Below are 25,601 nucleotides of genomic sequence, written 5' to 3' on the forward strand. Positions count from 1 at the left end.
AGTCATTTAATAGCTCTTATAATAAGCTCTTATAAAAATAGTAATAGCTTTTGGAACTTTTGAGAGATTTTAAGTCATTGTGAAATTTGCAACAGTAAGTGGGATCAAGTAATGCATTCATTAAGATGTTGGAAGAGGGAGAAACTCTCTGAGCCTTTTCACAGGTCTGTGTGAGAAAAGAAAACAATAGTTCTAAAACATGTTTGACACTTTCTGGAATTTTATCTTTTTACAAAACTCTCCGAACTAGTTCTTAGAGTTTCTGTAACTAGTTCTCCAGTTTCTGTGTCCAGGGGCAAAGTGCAAAACCTCCCCAGCGCCCACACACCTCCTCCTCCTCTCCGTTCAGCACAATGTGCTCAATGAATGCATGTATCAGCAGAAATATATTTAAATTTTCTGACTCTAGATGTCATTAATATTTTAATCATATCATCCATTTTATTATTTATCTTTTTTGACAAATCCTTAATTTCAGTTGTTAACTGGCTACTGTAATTTTTTACAGTAATTCCAGTAGCAGTGTGCAGTCTCACTCTAAACTGATGCAGTTGCCTTGCAGTTCCTACAGAGGGAAGTCTCACTGTTGGAAACTGTGAGGCATGCATGGTTTTGGACTGTTAGTTTTTGTATAAGCCAATCATGCCATACATGATCACAATTTGCAAGCTTAGCTGGTCAACAAGGCTTCTATCCCTATAAACACACATGCAGATAAAAGGCCAGTATTTGAAGACAGGCTGTGTTTGATTTTTATCTTCGAGCTCATTCTTCACTATTTAAAAAGAAATGTTTAAAAGGGCACAACTAGAATTAGTAATGAACTTTAATAAGACATTGTTTCACAGATTTTAGTGTCTGTTTCAAATGTAGCATTTTAAAGTGTCTTAGTGTTTGGTTAGTGCTTGTATAATAGGTTATAGATTAGTGATAAATAGATATAATAGTATTCTGTAATATTTCGATTTCTGTTCAAATGTGAGGTAAAATTGCAAATACAAATTTTAACATGTCCTCATCCATTTTTAAATCTTTAGTTACTCTACCAGCACATCCAGTATTTTGCTTATGTTGCACCTTATGACATTTCATGCTGCCATGAGTTTTGCATTTGACAAAAATCATTTATAAAAAGTATAGTTTTCCTCTCCCCCAACCCCTTTTTTAAAAATCTTTTTAAACTTTCACCCCGATTGGTTGCTTCACCACCTTATTTAGATAAAGTCCCACCCAGTTGCAAGGATCTCCACCTCTGCTTGCATAAGCCAGACTCATTGTGAGATATTAAAGTAGTATAAGCTACACATTTCCTGGTTGTTTCTCGTCGACCTCACCTACAGCTGGCAAAAGCCACAGTGAGAGATTTTATTACAGTATAGCATTGATAAAATGGCTGGCGTGTGGTTGCTCCTGGTTCTGTTCCTCTTGGGTTCAGCTGAAGCTGGGAAACTGTTGGTTATTCCATCAGATGGCAGTCACTGGTTAGGGATGAAGCCTATTGTGGAGGAGCTGGGGAGGAGAGGAAACCAGGTGGTGGTTGTCATTCCAGAGGCGAGTCTGAGTATGGGTCCTTCACAGAATACCACCACTCTGACATATCCAGTGAACTACACCAAGGCTGAATTAGAAGCAGACTTAGCAGATCAGTTAAAGACAGTTCTAAGTATTGATATCTCTACAGACCTGGCCAAGTTCCAGGTGTTCATTATTTCACTGGATCTTCTTCAAAGCTTCATAGTGAGGAACGCAGAGGGTCTGCTCTTCAACAAGGAATTGATGAATGAACTGCAAGACTACAGCTTTGATGCTATTCTCACAGATCCATTTGAGCCCACTGGAGCTATAGCTGGTGAATATCTCTCCGTTCCAGCTATTTATATGCAAATAAACCTTCCTTGTGGTTTTGATGCTCTTGCCAGTCAATGTCCAGTTCCAGCCTCTTATGTTCCACAACCTTTAACTCACTTTACGGACCACATGAATCTTTGGCAAAGAAGTGTGAACCTGATAAGGACTCTCCTGCAGCCCATGGCTTGCAGACATTTGTTTACTCATGCAGATGAGATCGCCTCACGTGTACTGCAGAGAAAAGCATCGATAGTTGAGATCATGAGCCGTGCAGCTCTCTGGTTTATGCGCTTTGACTTTGCCTTGGAATTGCCACGACCGTTGATGCCTAACATGGTCATGATTGGAGGAATGGCAACTAAGAAGCCAAAACCATTGTCACAAGTAAGCTCCCATAATTACATTTGCATCCAATTGCATGTACATTTGCACTAACAGTATCGTTGCTCACTTTAACAAGTGTGCTTTAACAATGTTCACAAAATAAAAAAGGACAAAGAAGTCAGGTCAGCAAGGTTCCAGAGTCTTTTATTGTTCTCTCTCATAAAAAACAAACAAACAACGAAACGAAAGTAGCGCTTCTGTGTCTTCAACATAATAACGAATGTTCAACAACATAAAATGTGTGCTCAGCATTCCCCATTCCCAGGTCTGCTGGCTCTATTTATCCGGAATTAGTAACAGGTGTTAATCATTTGCACTTGACCCACTTCTCACTGCTCTTCTCCACTGCAGACTCCACTTTACCACGCCCCCTTCACAACAAACCACATCAAAAAGTTTATCTCGTCACTGAGACAAAGTACTTTTGTTGAAGGTTGACATCCTCCTTCCTCCTGAAATACGCTGATATTTGACTATTTTCGACCCTGATTGCACGTTATAATGATAGCTGAAATATTAATTTAGGCGGGCAAGCTAGAATGTGCAAAATTAAGTATGTTTTACTTTGGTTTTCGTTACAGTTCAGTGTTGTGTTAGATATTTGTGTGAAATATAATCTCCGATTATAATTGCTCCAATCTTTGTTTTTCCTAACAGATCAGCAATTGTACAAACTGATTCTTTTTCATATTTAGACATTTCTCAATTTCTTGTTTTCTCTCTTTAAAACGGCTAGTTTAACCAAAAGGCTTAAGATTGAGCATCATGTTTAATATATTGTTAGCTAGCTTTCACATTGGTTGGAGATATAAAGGCAAGGTAAATTTGTTTATATAACACATTTCATACACAAAGGTAGAAATAAGAATAATTAAAACAGTTTAGAATAAAAAATAAAATAAAATACAGTACAAATAGTCGGACGAACAGTGGCACAGTGCTCATAGCTAAACAGATACAGATAAACAGATTTGTTTTAATGGTCATTTATAGGCTATTTATTTTTATTTTTGTGAAACCACACATATAGGAAGAGGCTGGGTATGGTTGTAACATCACCACCAATTCCACCAATCAGGGATAAGCTAGGATTCATATGATCCTTTTGTTATTTACCCACTTCCTCCCAGATCCCATATTAATGGTTGTCAATGCTATAAATAGACACATGCAGATTTTATAAAGACAAAAATAGATTTTTAGGTATAAGAATGTAATTTTATTTACCAAAACTATATTTTGTTTAGTACTTAAAATTTTGCAGATAAAATCATATAAATTATATTAGATTAAATTGTATAGTTTCTCAGGCAAAATGTGATGATTTGAACCTGCTAATACAGCTAAACAACAGGTGACAGCAACATTTTTAAATGAGCACAGTTATTTTTATTTTTGATAATATAGAATGCTTAGACAGTGGAAAAGAAAGACAGATGTGTGCCGGCCAGTGTTTTTATTTTATTTTATTTGAGTGAAAGTGTGAGTAAATCATGCCCTATGCAGTATCTGGGCCCACCTGCACTCCAGGGTTAACTAAATTGATTTTTCACCATTTTGACTCTGATTGAGAATATTCCACACAATCTCACACACATTAACACGGTTTTTTTGTAGGAAATGTGAAAAAGGGTCCATTATCCTTTCCTTGCTCCCACAGTGGAATCAGAGCCGTTTTGTCATCCGAAATGACACTAAAGTAAACAAAAAAACACATTATTTTATATTTCATATAGACAAGAACAGCAAACCAATTTTAGTATCAAACTGATTAGAACATTAATAGCTGAATTTATAAGGCCTTAAGGTATTCATATATATTTGATATTTATGGTATTTAGGCATTAGATTTGAATTCAGTGTGGCCTATAATAAGATTTGTGTGACAGAATAACCAGAGAGAAAGAGAGACATTAGATTTGATGTAAGTATAGGGTGTGTGGATGCATTCTAATCTGTATGGTATGTATGTCTTCCGGTATACATGACAACCTTTAAAAGTACATTTTTAAGTACATTTTAAGTGACCTGCTAAAGCCACTTTTTCCACCTGCATCATGAAAGTGCTTTGTGAGATTGACTCTTGTATATATTTTAACAGTATGTTGGATCATGTTAGATTTACTCGTGTACTGAATTGCTCTGAAACCAGTGCAGGATTTTAGATTTAGATGTGTTGGCTTTCTATAAAATTCATTAGAATTGCATAATTGTTTTGAACATTTTGTCAAAAGGTAAAGATAAAAGCAGAAACTTTAACCTCTAATAAACTCTGAATGAACCAGAAAAAATCGTAAATTCTTGAATGATTTCTGGATTTATAAACAATTGTGAAGGGGAAAAAACTTCAGTGATTACAAATTACTATCAGTGACCTTACCTTAATTTTTTGTCTGATCAATTAAAATTGCAAATCATATATACAAAAACTTGAATACACCTGTTTTATGATTGTGATGTTTTACATTTTTGAATCCCTTTTTCAAAATTAATTTAGATATTTTTAGGCATAAAGTAAAAAAATTGTCTGGGTGATACAACTGCTTTCTAAAAAATAAAATAATAAAATTCTTAAAAATGAATCAAGTAGTTTGACTTAATCTTTTTGAAAATAAATACACATGCAGAAACTGGGATTTGCACCACATGAACTTTGCCTTTGATCATAAAAAAAGTCAAATTATCTGATATTTTAAGGTACTTTTTGTCATTTTTCTGCAGGGGTCATCTTTATGATATAATTTCCTGTTTTATGTTTTTATTTCTGCATGTATATATATATATATATATATATATATATATATATTGTCTCAGAACTATTAAACACTATTAAGCCAAACTACGGTACTTCATAATACATGTTTAAGAATTTCATACTTTTCAATCTTTTTTTATTTTTTTATTTTGATATCAGGACAGTTGTATCAACCGGATTTTTTTTTTTTTTTTACTTTATGCCTAAAAGTATCATCAGTATTATGTATGTGTGATTTAAAAAAAAAAAAAAAAAATTATTTTTTTTTTTTACCTTTTTAAAAGTGATTTATAAAAAAAAAGATATATATATATATATTAATATAGGCCAGTGCTGAATTATAATATTTATTCATTAGTTATTCATATTTGTTTATAATAGATCACAATTAGTTCATACCGTTTAAAAAGTTAACCATAAAGCATATCTGTATGTAGAAATTAACTTGGTACCTAATACCTTACATTTTCATGGTACCTAATGCTTTAACTAATGTTAATATGACAAAAGTGCTATATCAACATTAACCTGTTGCAGGTCCTCTTTACCTTTGTATGAACAAAGCTATCTTTATATAACTGTGAAATTCTTATATGCTCGTACATTCTTGAAATATTAACCCAGAGCTACATTTAACCCACTTGTTAGACTTTAAACCATGCACAGTGCAGTGACGTAGCGTAAAAGTCTGAGCTTATTAGTTGTGCTGTAAGCACATGCAGCCAGAGACCTATCAACACTCACTCCCCTTTTGTCTAGTTTAGAAACACCTCCTTATTTGAAAACATTCACAGCCATCTGAAATGCTGTCTGGCAGTGGATGGCAGCCACTGGCTGAGCATGAAGATCCTGGTGGAAGAGTTGTCTCGGAGGGGTCATGAGATGGTGGTCCTGGTCCCTGAAACCAGTTTTCTGATTAGGGAAACTAAAAATTCAACAAAAAAACAAAGTTAAAAAAAACAACAACAAAAACACAGCAATTGTTAATCTATATTAATGCATACCAGGGGCATTAATTGGGTATACCTTGGCTGCATGGTCAGGTCAATGCAAAGAAAAAGATTTGTATTGCAGGGTTAACTGAGTTGTATACTACATGTGTTGAAAATAATGACCATAATGACCTCATTATAACAAACATAGCTGAGACATGATGTAAATAAAAGATTAATTGTGAAGTTGATTCCTACAATTATAAACTTCACACTTCAGTAGGCCTACAAGTGACAAAATATACAAAAATAGATTTTTTTTTAAATGTTATAGTGTGATTTGATGTCTAAAAATAAATTCAAAAGCAAAACGTGTGAAAAAAGCTGGCCTATATAGGGAAATGGCTACTGAGCCAAAAACTACTCCTCTGGTTATAATGGTGGTATCTACTCATCTACTGGTTATAATGGTAGTTTCATGTTTTGTTTTTTTTATACCAAGTTAGTTTTCCTACATCGTGAAACTTTTAGTTTACAAATGGGGACAATCTTTGAAGGATCTTTGTTCCCCTTTGAGGGAACTCGTGCTGCATCTGTTAGAACACACATCTGCGTCAGAACCAAATGGGAACCTACAGATGTTTTCGACGTCAGCTTCGGTTGGATGTCGATCGGCGAGAGTTGCCGCGTGCAGTCGAGGGAGGAGCTGAAAACGGACGTGAAGTAGAACACTGGCTGGTTCCCATAGTGAAGCTCGTGGTGTTTGCATATATTTTATTACAGCTGAAGTGAAATAAATGCAATATGTATCAAATACGTTTGATCTACGTTTCATATACTTTTCTTTTTAATACTTAGTGTATGTTTGTACAATAATAAAGTTCAACTAAAGCCTATACATTTTAAATACCAATGCAGTGGGGTTTATGTTTTTTTTATCAGTTTTATTTTGATAAACATGACACAATATAACATCGCGACTACATTAAAAGAGATTTTACTGTTAAAATCTAAAAGTATATAAAAGTATATATAGCCTATATATATATATATATATATATATTTTTAACATTAGTGGAACTGAAGGTGTTCGAATAAACACGAAACACACATGATTCGTTGTCATGCGGTGAATCCGGCCAATAGTGAAACAGCTGTGTCATCATCAGAGCTCCTGCAGCAGCTTTGGAGAATGAATCATAGACAGTATATAAACTGGACACAGCGACCCCATTGGATTCAACGGAGACACATGAAATCAATTAGAAGCTCTTACTTCCTGATGGTCGAGCGTACTGCGCAGACTCAAACTGAGCTTGACGACGTAGATGTGACGTGAGCAAACCGTCTGTCTTCTAGTAGCTGTGCCAAGAGAAATCTGAATCATTCCCTTCCGAAACTTGCAGAGACGGAGAGTGTGAGTAGGAGGAGGTGTCCATGAGTTAGGAGCAGGAGCAACTTCTGCTAAGTATTCTGATTCATTACTTTGTCATTTTGCCTCCACGTCCCCATGATTGTGCGCGAGCTTCTCCTCCTGTCCATACGGTAATCTCTCTACTGTGCGACAGAGAGTCGCGTGGTTATGACGCAATCGTTAGCCTATTTTTACAAAAACTGCTTCTACGGGGCCATAACGTAAGATACAAGGTAATGGAGCCTTTTATACATTTTCGTGTTTCTTTAGAAATAAATAATGGACAAATGGAGTCTTTAAACGCCTCAGATGTAAAGTTATTCGCTGTCAAAGTGACGCCAAAATGAATGGGAGTCAATGGGATGCTAACAGCAGGTGATGGTCCGCTAGCCAATGGCGGCGCCCGGGGAAACTTCAAAATAATATGAAACCCTGCCCCCCTGTCATCAGCCGGCTGCTCTCGGGGTAGGGGAGGCCGGGGATGGTTGTAACATGGGTCAGTTGTAACAATTCCAATCTGTCCAATCAGGAACTAGTTACAAATCACCTGATTCACTTCGCACATGCTCAGTTTAGTTCTTATTCCACATGTGATAAAGTAGAGCCCTGTGGCAGACACAGCACATGATTTTGAGGTAAGAAAGTTACTTTTTTTTGTTTACTTTTTTTGTTGTTGTTGTTATGGGAATTTCTGCTTTGTAGTAAACACACACACACACACACACACACACACACACACACACACACACACACACACTGTTCAAGTGTTCAATTTTACTATGGCCAATACTAACACTGGCAGTAACAAACAAACAAACAATGTTTGTGTTCAAGTTCAATTTATAATGGTCAATTACTATGACTGAGAGTGACAAACACACTGAGACTAAGAGTGACACACACACATCAGTTATATTGAAAAGTCAGTGTTGAATAAAAATCTTTCAAAATATTTTTTTTTATCAAAATCCTTATTTCATTATGTTACATATCACCCCAGTGGATATCATAATGTTACATCTCACCCCAGGGTATGTTACAACTAACCCAGACTATGGGGTGAATTGTAACATTTCACTCCTCGTGTTTGAAACCATGCATTTTTTGTTTGTGTTGCAAAGATAATATGTAATTTAATAGCAGACACTTGTAACTAGTTTGGATCACATTTTGAACACACTGACTTCAAAGTACTACGAGATATAGACAGAAAGGTCAAAATTGTTACCATCCCCGGTCTATTGATGGCATACGTCACTGTCACGTGTCATCGGCACTGTCTCGACACCTGCATGCACTGCTTCAAGTCAGCCGCCGATTGGTCTGCACACCGCTGCATGAAGTCAAACAATTGTCTTATTATACGGAGATGAGAGAGACTGAGGCTCTTACCATTGGAAAAAGTGTAAAGGCTATAGGATCACATGAGCATGGCCGGACTTACCATTGGCTTGACTGGGCTGCAGCCCATGGGCCCCGCCCTGTAGGGGGCCCCCTCCCTTACCCATTTTTGTTTGTTTGTTTTGTTTGGTTAACTTGTATGCCAGATATTCAGAAATTATTAGCCGTATTTCCACTGTCTGGCCATGTGCGAGCAAGGGCTATAATCAGCCCAAAGTAGTGACTTGAGCGCTTGAAATTTCGTCTTTCAGCGCTCACGGAGTAGTTTGAAAGGCTAAAGTTTGAAAGGCGGGGGGAGCACGTAATAACAGACCCGGGCATTAATATCCTCCGACTGAGAGCTTCGAGGCCATAATCAAATGGCACAACCTGATATTTATCTTTATTTCACAAAGAATAGCACGTATGTTGATCCGCATCTGCTCCATTGCGATCGGCTACTTTAAACAGCTTCAGTTAGGCTTTTAGTCCAAAAGAGCGCACATTTAGAAAAATCTTGATAAATGATCATGTTCACGTCTCATTGCTTTACAGAGAATGATCATTTCTATAAAATTTTTCAATAAATTATGTGCTCTGGAGAGTTTTGAGCGCTCTCTCCACTGCCATCACAATATAGGAATAGACATAGATGATAAAAACAAACAAAAAACATTTAGGCCTAACGAGTTCCTGTTTTATATATTTATAACACAAGCCTATGATATGTGAGTTATCACACCAGCAAGAGTGCTGTTTTTCTGAACATCTGCACAATAGCAAATGTGACATTTATACAACAGTTCAATAAAGTTACTGAGTAACTTTTATAGATACATTCTGTTTTTGCTCCGTCAAAGAAAACAGAACAAACAGCAGAACCGCTGCGCCTCCGAGCAACACGTGTTTTGTTCCTCAAAATATCTGCATTTTTGACAGAATCAGAAGAGTAAATGATTCAATAAGGCTACCCAATCATAAAAACAGTTGTTAGGATTTTTGAAGGAATCTGTTGAATAAAGGATTGAACTCCCTCATTAAGATGGAAACTTGCCGCCACCTACTGGCGGAGTAAGTTTCATAGTTAAAAAGTAGACTTTTAAATTTTTTTTCAATCATTTCATATTTCTACATTAAAATGTTTACATTTAAATCATTAATCTCAACATAATTTATGCAATTATAATTTGTTGTGTAAATCCATACATGCCATGTCTAAACAGCCTGTGTCAATCCAAAAATGGATTTTAATGATACCGACTTCCTTTTATTTGGTCATAATAGCCATACACTGTGTCTTTGCATTCTGATTGAATTTGTTGACTAAATTTAAGAATCTGACATAAGAGGACAGATAGCTATGACAATGAATTTGAAAATACTGTTTTCTCTTTGCTTTATTATCATTATATAAAGTTTTGATCTTCTCTCAACTGAGAGAGCACATCCTGCATTATATTGTATTATAATGACTATATTAGCCTACCACTAAACTTTGACTATTGGCATGTTGCATATTAATTGTTCTAGGAACCTCAAAGCATATTTAAATTTTTGTGTAATTTGTGCTACTCCATAATGATGCAGGGCTCTCAAGTTTTGAAGACAGGCAAGAGTGACATCCATGGCCAGGATATAATTACAAAATTTGACATTATTTTAAAAGTGACCTATAACATCGACTATGCAATACACTTTAATTTATTTAGTGCTAATAAAATTATTAAACCTATTTGGAGAGAGATATGTTTATAATATGACAATATGTCAGTCATCGTGTGATAAAGAAAATACGACTAGGCCTAGACTACTTGTTCTGAGCAGGTGTTGTCAGTGAACAGGCTGTAAAACTGTTGGCTATTAGTAGACACTCATGAAAAACTGATGCTAATTATCTGGTAAACATTCTCAAACAGCAGTCAAGTTGTCATTGTTTGAGTCAAACAAGTTGTGAATTTGTTGTAACATTGCTCAAAGTGATGCTCGGAGCTCAAGTGTGTGAACGAAACTTTTGGAAGATGTTGTAGCAGAATCACGTGAACAATTCCAGGATATGCTTTTTTTTCACTGGTTGTTGCATTAAATCTTACCCAGATACAATAGTGCTATTTTCTAATTGGCATTTTTGTAGCCCCTTTCTTTTTTTTTGACTGGTTGATAAGTGGCTGGAGAGCCCTGATGATGTTTGTGGCGTAAGTAGGGCCTAAACAAACTCAAGCCCAGAGGCCCCCTAAGTCCTGCCCTGCACGTGAGGCACCTCGGCCTATAATATAGGCTAATGGCAGTGATGTCAGTGGCCAGTGTTCAGAGTTTTATGACAGACAGGGCCTGTCCAAATACCCACCCCTGCAGTCTTTGCACTTGACCACTTGTCTACTTGCATGACGTATTTCCTGTATTTGGCCCAAGTGTTTAAGTAGGTGTAAAGACTGCTGGTGAGTGTGTGTAAAACATTTGATTACCCAATGGGACACACTTATAGTGTTGCAAAAATGTATGTGTTTACAGTGCTTTATTTTGATTTTCAATTCTTTGCATTTTAAAATAAACTTTTAAAGGGATGATCCGGAGTAATTGCAATCTAGGGTCCTTTGCACCATGACCTGGTGTTTGGCTCGAGGTCATGGTGCAAAGGACCCTAGGTTGAAATTACTCCGAACCATCCCTTTAAATGTCTTGTTCAGTATGTAACAGAAGACACCATTTTAAAACTGTGGTGCTTCTAATTCAGTTATAAAAACAATAGCAAATGGTGTACAAAATACACAGTTTACTCATCTTTGCACAAATAAAATGTGCAACACTTTATATTTTACTACTAAATTATATGTAGGTCTAATATTTTATTAATTTAACTTACAGTGGGATGTTTTCATCGACATCTCGCAATCACGTGAGTTCCCGAACATGATGCATGCTGGGATACTCTTAGCTTTGAAAACCACTCCGAAGCAGGATTCGAGATAGTGTGGGTTTAGTGTGCATTCAGGGCACTGCGCTTTGAAATTTTAAGACATGGGACAGTCTTGCTCACTTCCTGTCTCGTGCATGTGCTCTCAAGTGGCCAAGACTGCAAGTGTACTTGGACAGGACCTCATTACAGTTTACGTTACACAGTTTCTTGTAAATTAGTGCGTTCGTCTTGTGAATAATGTGTTATATCGCTAGTAAATGTACTGGAGGACTGCAATGTTTGTGGAATGTGTTCCCCTTCGTTACGGGGAACTCCCGCTGCGTCATATCAACGCTACGGGGAATGCCTTCGGCATGCGCTATCTGAAGTCACTATACAACTATTCCAATCTGGATTGGTGCGCGTCATCGTGCGTCATGACGTCACATGTGACGGTGACCCGGACGCTATATAAGGGTCACAGGAACAAGGAAATGACAGCTTCTGTTCTTCAGCAGCGCTCTGTGTTACTGTTTGTTCTATTTGGTGTTGTCTGTCTTTTGAAGAGTTATTATGGCGGAAAAGAGCTTTCAAAAATGTGTATCTCCTTGTCCACGTTTTTTATCTGAAGGAGATACTCATGCTCTTTGTGTGGTTTGTTTGGGAATGGAGCATGCTCAGGCAGCACTTGAGGGTGCTGCCTGTGAGCACTGTGAGAAAATGCCCCTGAGAAAGCACCGTTCCCGCCTGGCTCTATTCGATGAAGAGTCAGGTCAACCACGTGCTCCCCGTGGATCAGGACCCGCGTCTGCTGAGGCAGCGCGGCGACTGCATTCATGGGGATCACAAAAGGATTTAGCAATGGATGTTGAGACGACCGAGGTCCTTTCTCAACATTCCAATGCTGAATCCGTTCGTCCCGCTCAGGGTTCGGGAGCCCGCACTGCAGCTTCTCCCGGCCCCGAAACGGACCTGACGCTTCACTTATCTAGCTCCGAGGAGTTAGATATTGTGGGTGTCGAGGCAGAGGAATGTGTGACACCGCCATCCCATTCCCCTGCTTTTGAGGAGCTGCTGGACGTTGTGACCAGAGCGGTGGCAAAATTAAATATTGAGTGGCCACCGCAGGTGCAGGAAACGGCTGTTAAAAGTAAGCTGGATGAACGTTTCCTGCAAACCCAGTCACAACCTCCACGCCGTAGTCTGCCATTTTTTCATGACCTCCACACCGAGGTGTCGAGGACATGGAATAAACCCTTCTCCTCCCGTGTTTCCGGTCCCAATACACACATATATTCTGAGATAATGGGAGCGAGGGAGATGGGTTATGGGAGGATGCCACGGGTGGAAGAGACTTTCGCTTCTCATCTCTCTCCCGGTGTGGCATCATCTCTGCAGGCTCCGGCGCTCCCCACCAAGCCCTGCCGTACAACATCAGCTTTGGTGGGGAAGGCATATATGGCGGCGGGTCAGGCTGGTAGCTGCCTGCACACTATGGGGCTGCTTCAGGCATACCAGGCTGACGTGCTAAAAGAAATGGATGACAGTGGGGAAGTCTCCTACGACGATGTTCGAGAACTTCGTCGTGCGGTAGACGTGTCTCTCCGTGCCACCAAGGAGACGGCTCGTGCTATCGGCCGCTCTATGGCAGCACTGGTGGCTACGGAGAGGCACCTGTGGCTGACGCTAGCGGGTATCGGCGACAAGGACAGGGCTTGTCTGCTCGATGCCCCCCTCTCTCCTCGCGGCCTCTTCGGCGACGGTGTTAATAAGGTCGTCGAGAGGTTTCAGGAGACGAGGAGGCAGTCAGCCGCATTCAAACAGCTGATTCCCTGCCGTCATCCCAAGACTCGCGAGCCTGCCGCCAGGGGGCAGTCTCGTGAGGGTGCCGCCTCTAGCTCCTCACATGTCCAGCAGCAAAAGGAGAGTGTTGCCTCCCGGACGCCCCCGCAAAAGGCCTGGCGCCGGAGGAAACTCTCTCAGCCGAAAGCCCCGGCTCAGAAGACGGATCTGAGGACCGTCATTCAGGGCAGGAAGGCTTCGGCCAAGAGGCCATGACGGGATCCGCAGGCCTCAGAGGGTGTCCCCCTCCGTGTGACATTTTTAAAACTTCGCTCCACGGAGCCCTCAGGAAATCGATGTAACCAGACTCTGGTTACACCCATTTCTAACGAATGTACGGCACTATCAAAAACCCTGTCTCATTCGACCCTCTTGAGGTCTGCTGAAAAAGAGAAGAAAAAGATTCAGTTACGTCCTGCCAGTAAACTGCTTCAGGCCACTGTAAAATCTGCTTTATCACCTGAGACTAGCCCAGAAAGACTCATCCCGCTTTCAGATTATTTAGACGCCTGGAAAGGCCTTCCGAATATATCGAAATGGGTTCTGGATATAGTTAAGAAGGGTTATAGGATCCAATTTAAAATTCAACCACCTCATTTTCAGGGGGTGTTGCACACTTTGGTTCCTGCTGATCAAAGCCAGGTGATGGAAGATGAAGTTAATTCCCTTTTAGCAAAGGAGGCGATAGAGGTTGTCCCCGTTCGGGAGAGGGAATTCGGTTTTTATAGCCGGTACTTCATTGTTCCTAAAAAGGATGGTGGACTTCGTCCTATAATAGATCTTAGGGTTTTGAACAGATCTCTGAGGAGATTTAAGTTCAAGATGCTTACTATACCTAATATCGTTCAACAAATTAGATCCGAGGACTGGTTTGTGACGATAGATCTTAAGGATGCTTATTTTCATATTTCCATCATTCCTTATCATAGGAAGTTCCTTAGATTTGCTTTTGGGGGAAAAGCTTATCAATATAGGGTTCTTCCTTTCGGCCTAGCCTTATCTCCTCGCACGTTCACGAAATGTATGGATGCAGCCCTTGCTCCATTGAGACTTCAGGGGATTCGCATTCTTAATTATATAGATGATTGGCTAATTCTTGCAGAGTCAGAGAGCCTGGCAATCCAACATCGAGATGTTGTTTTGCGTCATCTTCAGTGCTTGAGATTAAGACTCAATGTTAAGAAGAGTTCCTTGTGTCCCCAGCAAAGAACAACATTCCTGGGGACAGAGTGGGATTCGCAAGCCATGCGAGTCCAACTAACTCAAACTCGTATCGAGAGTATCTTAACTGAGGTCAAGACGATTAGGCTAGGTCAGGCCATCACTGTAAAACGATTTCAAAGAGTTTTGGGCCTTATGGCAGCCGCTTCAGTGGTAATTCCCTTCGGCCTGCTCCATATGAGGGCCCTGCAGTGGTGGCTCAGGACCAGGGGGTTTTCCCCGAGGGGTAACCCCTTCCGCACGATTAGAGTTACGTCCAGGTGCCTACGTGCTCTAGTCAGTTGGAAAGATGTTCGGTTCCTGTCTCAAGGCCAGGTGTTGGGAACTTCGGGTCACAGAAAAATTCTGACCACGGATGCTTCCCGCACTGGCTGGGGTGCGGTTATGGAGGGCCGTTTCACCCGGGGGGTCTGGGAAGACCGCCATCTTTCTCGACATATTAATTTCCTCGAGATGATGGCAGTGTTTTTTGCCTTTAGGCATTTTCTCCCAGATCTCAGAGGCCATCATGTCCTGGTTAGGTCTGATAATGTATCTGTGGTCTCTTATATCAACCATCAGGGGGGCTTGAGGTCTCGACCTCTGTGTAAGTTAGCCCATCATATATTACTGTGGTCTAAGGACAAATTTCTCTCTGTGAGATCCATGTATATACCTGGGGTTGAGAATGTGGGAGCGGACACCCTGTCGAGGCAGGGGCCGAGGCCCGGGGAATGGAGGCTTCACCCTGAGGTGGTGAAGCTCATTTGGGAGAGATTTGGCCAGGCGGAGGTGGATTTATTCGCTTCTTATGAGAATTCTCATTGCCCGCTCTGGTTCTCTCTTTCGCACCCTGCGCCTTTGGGCCTGGATGCTATGGTACAGACGTGGCCGAGGCGACGTCTGTACGCCTTTCCCCCGGTGTCTTTGCTCCCTGGAGTTCTGGAAAGAGTAGGGAGGTATGGAGTAGATACTATTCTTGTAGCTCCATTCTGGCCGACACGGATTTGGTTTTCCGACCTGGTTAGTCTCCTGGCAGGCTCCCCATGGCAGTTACCAATTAGGGGAGATCTGTTGACTCAGGCGGCGGGCTCTTTATTCCACCCGCGTCCTGAAGATTGGAATCTTTGGGTCTGGCCCTTGAGGGGGTTTAGATCTATTTAGTTCTAATTTCTTCCGGAACTCCTGGCTATGCAGGATAATTTAAGGGAGGGTGAACCCAGTGTTTACTGCCCATTGGCTTCAGTACGGGAATTTCTACACCCTTCCGGGACCTCTCATCCATGTTCAGAGCCTCTATGGCGCATTCTGCCTCCGTATGCTCTGAGGGTGGGCACGTGGGACCGTCCCATAACCTCCATTTGATCCTGTAGCTTCTTGGATGAATCCTGTTGTTGCAGGCTGACAGGTGACCCCTGGCTCCTGTCGGCGCTGCAGGGTATTTTGGAATTATAAGCTTTCTCTCATCCCCGGTCTCTATAGGACCGGAGGCTTTTAATTTTTCAGGTATTTATCCTCTGTTGCATGGACGGTGCAAGAGAGCCTGGTTTTTGGGCTTCCAAAGAAAGGAGTTTTCCCTTTAGACGGGTTAGGAGTTGCAAGAAGGACCTGCCTAGGTTATACAGGTCATATTTCAATTTTGAAGTTGCTGAGGCATCTTTCCCTTACCACACCAAATAAGGATTATGATTCTTAGTCTAGTGGGATTTTGTCAACTCCTGGCGTAGCGCCTCTGAGTGTGCCAGATGTTTCACACCAGGGGCACCTGTTCTCGGTGGGGGCTAGCTGGTACTCGTTCCCCGTAGCGTTGATATGACGCAGCGGGAGTTCCCCGTAACGAAGGGGAACGTCTCGGGTTACTGGATGTAACCCTGGTTCCCCGAGAGAGGGGAACGAGACGCTGCGTCCCTTCTCCCCACCTTCGGGGCGCCCCGAGAGCAGCTGCTTTGAACCTTGTCGAAGCTGTCATTTCCTTGTTCCTGTGACCCTTATATAGCGTCCGGGTCACCGTCACATGTGACGTCATGACGCACGATGACGCGCACCAATCCAGATTGGAATAGTTGTATAGTGACTTCAGATAGCGCATGCTGAAGGCATTCCCCGTAGCGTTGATATGACGCAGCGTCTCGTTCCCCTCTCTCGGGGAACCAGGGTTACATCCAGTAACCCGAGACGTTTTACTGAGTGGTAAAAAGAGCGTGAATTGCTCTATCGCTGCGGAATACTGGTAACTGGTCATACAGTGTGCATAAAACCACATGTAAGATTAGAGTTGAAAAAACGGGTTTATTGGGCATACATAGCAGTGATAATAGTCACTAAAAAAGTAATTACAATGTAATTGTTGAAATCGGGAAGCCATAGAAAGAATACATTTATTTATTAAAATCTTTATATTTTGTTTACCTTCATTCATTAAAAAGCGTTATCATTATTAGGCATACACAGTCATAATTCATTACAATTCAAGTCTAATTAATTTGTTGAAACGTGCTCATAGAGAGAACGCATCATTATATTTTAATTGTTTTATTAAACAACTGTCACGATATACCTGTCACCTCTGCACTACACTTCCTATCATCCTCCCTTGCTCCCACCTGCTCTCACTCCATAATCCCCCCCCACACACCTGCCAGCAATCACCCTCATCTGATCCACACAACAAAATCCTGCACACCAACAGTGAATGCAGTTGTAGGCCTACAGTTCATATGGATGAATGTGTCAATAGCGCCACTGCGTGTCTAAAAATAGAAACTATTTCGAGTGCTATGATTTCGTAGCCTGTAAATTTAGAAATCAACTGTATTTTTTATATTAAATACATAAATGACAATTGCACTTAAAACGATGGGTATGGTATATAATAGTCAAATATAGCCAGGAATTAACTTAAGTGAAAATGTGAAATGTTTCTAAACTGAATTGTGCTTTTGAAATTGGCATAGTGGACATTTTCCCATCTAAATTTTGAAGTTTCTAAAAACATTTACATTTCTTCATTTTGCAGATGCTTTCATCACATGTTTAATAGAGAACCAGAATGTTCCTGGTCTTGTTGTGTACTGTATGATTCAGTAGTACATGTTGCCTCAACGGAAAAGAAAGGTTTGCCTTAATAATCTTTAGTCAAATTGTAATAACACTTAATTTAAAAATAAATAAAAATATTACTCAGCTTTATTCATTTATGAGATCTGGATACTTTTCTCACTCTACTAAGGGCATGCTTTGCCTCTCAAGAATCAATTCGAGATTGTCAACTTTTCAGGCCCAGCCTACTGTTGGTTGTTGAAACACCTCTTTCAGGATAAAAGTGTGTGCCGCGGTGCTTGCAGACCAGTAAAAGGCCAGTATTTGAAGACAGGCTGTGTTTAATTGTTATCTTTAAGCTCATATAGTAGGCCTACTTCACTCTTAAAAAAAAAAAAAAAAACTTTAAAAGAGCACAACTTGTATTAATGACCTTTATACTACACATTATAGTGTCTATGTTATAGCATTTTAAAGTGTGTTGGTTTTTTGTTAGTGCTTTTTAGGTTATAAATTATAGATAGCCTAAGTATTGCATTGTATTTTGAATTTTTGGTATAATGTGAGGTAAAAAATGCAATTATACATTTTAACATGTGTCCTCATCCTAATTTTTTAACCTTTACAAGCATATCCAGTATTTTGCATATCTGAAAAAAGTCAACATATTTGAATAACAAGACCTGACATATCATGCTTGCCATTAGTTTTGCATTTGACAGGAATAATCATTTATTTGAAAAAAGTATTAAAGTAAACATCTGTGCAATAGTTACTTTGTAATATACTTTTCCCTTTTTCTTTTTTCCATTTTCATCTATGCCATTACAAGCCATATGCATTTTTCTCTGTTTAATTTTTTTTGCATGACATGACATATTTCTAAACTTTCACCTCTATTTGTTTGCTTCACCACCATATATAGACAAAGTCCCACCCAGCTGCTGATCTCAACCTCTGCTAACTTAAACCAGACTCATTGTGAAGCTATACATTACCTGGTTGTTTCTCCTCGACCTCTCATCCAGCTGGCAAAAGCCACATTGAGAGTTTTTTTTTTTAATACTACTGATAAAATGGCTTGTGTGTGGTTGCTCCTGAGTCTCTTCTTCTTGGGGTTCATTTAAAAAAATGTACGTACATTTATAGGACTATCATTGTGTTTTATTACCTTGACATTATTTACAGTTCAACAGCTGATGGAATGACAGTAAATTTGACATATTTCTCTGTTCAGACTATCGTAATGAAGTTCTCAATATTGTTTCCCTCTTTTGAAAAGTAATTTGCAACTAAAGCAAATGGGAACGCAAAAATATACTTGTATTTTCTATTTATCACAGATAACTACCACTTCAGCTTCTGAAAACCCCAGCAATGTGAAAATGGTCCATTAGCTGCGATCTGGTTTCTAGTGTTGACATTCAGAACAGCGGTTGCTTGAGTGATATCGCTGAACAAGTAAATTATATAGTGGAATTTAAGTATCAAACTGATTAACATTAATAGCTGAATTCATAAGGACTTATAACATAGGACGCTCTGGTGAGAATATGCTAGTTCTCCCGAGAACCAAGTTCGTTTATTTTTTGCTCTATCCTCTGCACTTCTGCATTTATATGAAATTACAAGCCATATGCATTTTTCTCTATTTAATTTTTTGCATGACATGACATATCTCTAAACTTTCACCTCTATATGGTTGCTTCACCACCTTATATAGATAAAGTCCCTCCCAGTTGAAAGGATCTCCACCTCTGCTTGCATAAACCCGACTCATTGTGAGATATTGGAGTAGTTTAAGCTACACATAACCTGGTTGTTTCTCGTTGACCTCACCTACAGCTGGCAAAAGCCACAGTGAGAGATTTTATTACAGTATAGCATTGATAAAATGGCAGGTGTGTGGTTGCTCCTGGTTCTGTTCCTCTTGGGTTCAGCTGAAGCTGGGAAACTGTTGGTTATTCCATCAGATGGCAGTCACTGGTTAGGGATGAAGCCTATTGTGGAGGAGCTGGGGAGGAGAGGAAACCAGGTGGTGGTCGTCATTCCAGAGGCGAGTCTGAGTATGGGTCCTTCACAGAATACCACCACTCTGACATTTCCAGTGAACTACACTAAGGATGAACTACATGCGTCATTAGAAGGCAATTTAACTGCAATTCTGAGTAATGACCTTTCTTCTGACCTGTCCAAGTTTCTGGTTTTCTTCTACCAAATGAACCTTCTTCAAGCGTTTATAGTGAGGAATGCAGAGGATCTGCTCTTCAATGAGGACTTGATGAAGAAGCTTCAAGACTACAGATTTGATGCTATTCTCACTGACCCGTTTGAGCCTGTTGGGGTCATTGTTAGTGAATATCTCTCCATTCCAGCTATTTATATGCAAATAAACCTTCCTTGTGGTGTCGACACTCTTGCCAGCCAATGCCCAAGTCCTCCTTCTTATGTTCCACAACGTAATACCCACTTTACAGACCAGATGAATTTGTGGCAAAGGTGTATCAACTTGGTAAGGACTCTGCTGCAGCCCATGGCTTGTAGATACATGCATACTTGCGCAGATGAGATCGCCTCACGTGTACTGCAGAGAAAAGCGTCTATGATGGAAATCATGAGCCGTGCAGCTCTCTGGTTTATGCGCTTTGACTTTGCCTTTGAATTTCCACGACCGTTGATGCCTAACATGGTCATGATTGGAGGAATGGCAACTAAGAAGCCAAAACCATTGTCACAAGTAAGCTCCCATTATTACATTTGCATGTAATTGCATGTACATTTTCACTAACAGTATCAGTGCCGTTGCTCTCTGTCCCTCTATCACATTGCTCACTTTTCTCTATCCATGTCTGTCATAAACTCATCATCTGTGAAAATAGCCAGCAAATGCACAAGCAAACCTCACACCATTATCTATACTATATATAGAGATTATTTTGTCTAAATTAATGGTGTCTAATCGGCTGAGAAAGAGCAAGAAACTGTTTGGGTCTCTTTTTTTTCAGAGCATGTCTGTATTAGGACAGAATCATTCCAGAAATATGCTTCTCTTTAAAGATCTTTGCTTTAACAATATGAACATTTTTATCTACCTCTTGTGACTGAGGCAAAGTACTTTAGTTGAAGGTTGACATCCTCCTTCCACAATGAAATACGCAGAGATTTAACTATTTTCTACCCTGATCGCACGTTATCATGATGGCTGATATATTCATTTAGATGGGCTAGCTCGAGTGGGACATATTAAAGGGCACAATGTTTGTTTGTTTTTTATCACCTGCACTCCAGGGTTAACAACATAGATTTTTCACCATTGTTACTCTGATTGAGAAATAACCACATTCTTATATAGACAAAAAAAGCAAACTGATTTTAGTATCAAACTGATTAGATAATTAATAACTGAATTCATAAGGGCTTACAGTATTCATAAGCATTTAATATTTATGGCATTTAGGTATTACATTTGAATTCAGTGCCTATAATAAGATTTGTGTGACAGAATAACCAGAGAGAAAGAGAGACATTAGATTTGATGTAAGTATAGGGTGTGTGGATGCATTCTAATCTATACTGTATGGTATGCTAGTATGTCTTCCGGTATACATGACAACCTTTAAAAGTAAATTTTTTAAGTACATTTTAAGTGACCTGCTAAAGCCACTTTTTCCACCTGCATCATGAAAGTGCTTTGTGAGATTGACTCTTGTATTTAACAGTATGTTGGATCAAGTTAGATTTACTCGTGTACTGAATTGCTCTGAAACCAGTGCAGGATATTAGATTTAGATGTGTTTATCTTTAGACCTTTTGTCAGTTTTATAAATTCATTAGAATTTTAATCAAACACACTCATTTGTTTATATCAAGATTAAGTTGCAAACAGGTCATTGTGTAAAACATGTGCTCTGTAGAAATCTTTCTCTCAGCACTTTCTTTCATTCATAGTTTGCTTTTGACCACTTAAGCCCCTCATGCCACTGCACCTTGTATGTGAGAGTTCGTGTGTTTGTGTGACTGCCTTGTGTTCCTGTGTGTTTAGAGAGTTCGCATGATATGTGGGGCAATCCTGTACTGACAGACCATCATGACTTGCAGAATTGTTTTGAACATTTTGTCAAAAGGTAAAGACAAAAGCAGTAACTTTAACCTCTAACAAACTCTGTACTTATGAACCAGAAAAGTGACTTTTTTCCTTACATTCTTGAATGATTTCTGGATTTATAAACAATTGAGAGGGGAAAAATACTTGGCTATGCTTGCAGCTTGATTCAGTTTGTTAATATTACTATTAGTGGCCTCACATTTATTTTTTTGTCTGATCAATTTCAAATCCAAAATATACTTGATTACACCTCTTCTATGATTATGATGTTTTAATTTTTTTTTGTTCCAACTAATTTTGATATTTTTAGGCATAAAGAATTGAGAGGGTGATACAACTGTCCTGATATCATAATGAAGAAAAAAATAATCATTAAGTAGTTTGGCTTAATCAGGTTTTTTTTATAGTTCTGAGACAATACATGCTGGGAGTTGCACCACATGAACCAAACTAATTTTGCCTTGTCATAAAAAAGTCAAATTACCTGATATTTTAAGATACTTTTTGACATATGTGTATATATATATTAACTTTTACCTTTCTCAAAATGAATTATTTAAAAAGCAATTTATTAATAGGTCAGTGCTGATTTATAATTATTATTATTCATGCTTGTTTTTCATGTTTGTTTATAATAATGTTAGTCCACAAAGTTTTAAAAGTTAAAACTATCTGAATATGTAGAAATTAACTGAACATCATTCATAAATTCTGTAAAAGTTTATTGTGATTCAGTAGTTCATGGTATAATGCTTGAACTAATGTTATGACAAAAGTGTTACCAACATATCAACCTGTTGCAGACATTTGGTCCTCTTTACCTTTGTATGAACAAAGCTATCTCTAGATAACTGTGACAGTTCTTAATCCTTGCACATTCTTGACATATTAACCCAGAGCTACATTTAACCCACTTGTTAGACTTTAAACCACAGTGCAGTGACGTAGCGTAAAAGTCTAAGCTTAATAGTTGTGCTGTACGCACATGCAGCCAGAGACCTATCAACACTCCTTTTGTCTAGTTTAGAAGCACCTCCTCATTTGAAAACATTCAGAGGCATCTTAAATGTATCGTATCTCCAGTTGCTGTCTACTTTACGAACTTTAGAGGAATGGTGAGAGCACTGAGTTTTCCCGCTCTGGGTCTATTAGCCTGGCTAAGCTTGTTCTCCTCAGAGCCTGTGCAGGCTGGAAAGGTGCTTGTCATGCCAGTGGATGGCAGCCACTGGCTGAGCATGAAGATCTTGGTGGAAGAGTTGTCTCGGAGGGGTCATGAGACGGTGGTCCTGATCCCTGAAACCAGTTTTCTGATTAGGGCATCTGCCAATTACACCACTAAGTCTTTCCGTGTGCCCTACACCATTGCTGAGCTAAATGCCAACTTGGACCACATAAAGAAGAATGCGTTTGAGAAGCCTCCACAATTAACTGATATTTTTGTGAATTTGGGGAACCTGATGCAGTTCACAAATATGCAGGTGAAAGGCTGTGAAGGGCTGCTGTACGACGAGCCCCTGATGAAGAGTCTAAGAGAGACCGGATTTGATGTTTTGCTAACCGATCCTTTCCTGCCGTGTGGCACTATCCTTGCCGATTCCTTCTCACTTCCCGCCATTTATTTCTTGCGTGGAATTCCCTGTCGGCTTGATGAGTCCGCCGCTCAGTGTCCCTCGCCTCCATCTTTTGTCCCGCGCTTCTTCACCGGTTACTCAGATAAGATGACTTTCCCTCAGAGAGCAAGAAACACGCTTATGACTGTTTTTGAAATGTTCCTTTGCCGAAAACTGTTTGCCAGCGCTGATGAACTGGCCAGTAGATATCTGCAGAAGGACACTACATACAAAGAGCTATTAGGACATGGTGCAGTTTGGCTTCTAAGGTATGACTTTACCTTTGAGTTCCCTAAACCTCAAATGCCAAACATGGTCCATATAGGGGGCATCAACTGTGCAAAGCGGGGTCCACTGACAAAGGTAAGATGTTAAAGCAACACTATGTAGCTTTTCAACCTTCATAATATATTTCCAAGACCCTTGTGATGGTACATCGACTTAAAATAGGTTGAATGACACGTCTGCCATAGCCTGACGGGGTCTGTATCGCTTTTACTGGCACTACGTAACTTCGGGGTTCGGGTAGTAACCCGAGCACAAAAAGAACTACAAAATTCGACTGCTTTACGGCATACGTCACTTCCCCCACAACTTCCTCAAATTTGGACGTGAGAGAGGCCAACCAGCGTTTGTTTTCCGGCTTTCGTGCGTATGTTTTTGTCATGGCCAAAGCAGCAACGGACAAAAAAAAAAAGTCAGAAGTAAGCCTATGTCTAAACGGCATGTACAAGTTTGGTAGGAGCTATATTCTTGCAAGTAAATAATACATGATTAGACGGACAAAATTATCTTTTAGGCTAAGTAGCCTAATGACTGCAGGCTGATAGTCATGTTTGTTTATTTATTTTTCTGGTGAAAGTGTCTTGCCTCAGGCTATAATTCAAATCGATTTTTCAACTTTGCAGATTCATCTATGGTAGCTTGATACTATAATATTGACGATATATATGGCTATTACCTACCAAACAAACATTGAATTGAATTAGCATTCTGTAAAACAGTAGCCTATAAACGTGAGCTACGCGATCTTTTGGCGTTTGAAAAAAATAAAACCCATGAAATTATATTCATATGACATGCTGAAATATGCCACTGTACCTGGGATGAAGACATTTCACACGCAACGCAGGCAGTCTGCCCAAGACATGAGAACTCCTTCTGCAGAGTTCGGGGGTATCGGCTTGTCAACAAATGCACGTGTATCCCCTGGTGTTACCATGACAGATTTTACGACCACAGTAGAAGACAATACTGTTTCCCAACTGTAGGGGGACCCCAAGTTCCTTGGTGTTGCTTTAATAAGCATAGTCATTCTCAGATGTTTTAATTGTACACAAACTACAGAGCTTTCACTGAGTCACATGTCTTTTACAACAGTGAAAGGAACTTACTGGCAAGACTGTACAGTTAACCCCCGAAACAAACGGCAATTATTAATCTAGGTTAATGTTAATGCCTACCAGGAGCATTAATTGGTTATGGTGGCTGCCAAAATAATGACCAATTAGAGGTGTTTAAGTTACCGGTATTGAGAATCTGCTCAGTATTTCTCAAAATGCTGAATGAGTTTATGTTTAGCGAACATTTACTAAGTTTTACACTAGCACAAATCCTCTCATTATAACAAACAAAGCAGAGATACAATGTCAATGAAATATTCATTGTGAAGTTGATTTTTTAAATCATAATGTTATGATTTGGTGTCTTAAAATAAATAAATAAATAAAACGTAAAAAAAAAAGAGGCTATATTAGGGAGTGGAAATGGCTAATGAGCCAATGAGTGCTCCTTTGCTGCAACTTACTGGTTACAGTGGTAGTTCCATCATGTCTTTTTTAGATTTTAAAATAAAAGTGTTTGTTCCCTTTCAAGGGAACTTGTGCTGCGTCAGAGTAGTGATGGGCACCTACGAATCAGTGGTTCGGAGTGCGTATCAAAATGCTAAAGTCAGGTGATTTTAGTAAACAAGGCTTTGTTACGTCATAACTGTTTTGAAATGTTTCGGAATTTCAATGGTTCACTGTTTTGAGTAAGTTGAACAATTGTCTACGTTTTTTACCTGAACTTTCATCTTTGTTGCATTGACCAGCAGGCATCACCAGCGAGTAGTGTTTCGAATGCATTGAAACAGTGAGTAATTTTGCAAAGCAATTTGTTCAATTGATTCGATGCTTTGAAAAGTTTAGTTTCTCTCAT

The 25,601-nt window shown here is 39.5% G+C and overlaps 3 protein-coding genes across 6 annotated transcripts in view; all 3 read left to right on the forward strand.

Annotated features, from left to right (window-relative positions):
• LOC309502995 (UDP-glucuronosyltransferase-like) overlaps positions 1-25,601 on the forward strand; it is a 51,940-nt gene that overhangs the window by 5,773 nt on the left and 20,566 nt on the right. Inside the window, exon 1 of one of the 4 annotated variants that reach the window (XM_082175681.1) lies at positions 18,278-20,424. The exons of the other annotated variants lie outside the window; for them this stretch is intronic. Coding sequence (XP_082031807.1) covers positions 19,582-20,424 — 843 coding nt within the window. The 5' untranslated portion in view covers positions 18,278-19,581. Of the gene's footprint in view, positions 1-18,277; positions 20,425-25,601 lie in introns of those variants that run through there. 4 annotated transcript variants of the gene reach the window in all.
• LOC309503000 (UDP-glucuronosyltransferase 1A5-like) lies at positions 4-3,066 on the forward strand. Its single transcript, XM_082175690.1, has one exon. The coding sequence runs from the start codon at positions 1,390-1,392 to the stop codon at positions 2,281-2,283; it is 894 nt and encodes a 297-aa protein (XP_082031816.1). The 5' UTR covers positions 4-1,389; the 3' UTR covers positions 2,284-3,066.
• Positions 20,968-24,243, forward strand: LOC309503002 (UDP-glucuronosyltransferase 1A1-like). The gene has a single exon (XM_082175694.1). It carries the CDS (start codon positions 22,905-22,907, stop codon positions 23,775-23,777), a length of 873 nt encoding a protein of 290 aa, XP_082031820.1. The 5' UTR covers positions 20,968-22,904; the 3' UTR covers positions 23,778-24,243.

The sequence above is a fragment of the Leuciscus leuciscus genome (assembly GCF_965113295.1).
Source record: "Leuciscus leuciscus genome assembly, chromosome: 7".
In the NCBI taxonomy this organism is placed as follows: Eukaryota; Metazoa; Chordata; class Actinopteri; order Cypriniformes; family Leuciscidae; genus Leuciscus; species Leuciscus leuciscus.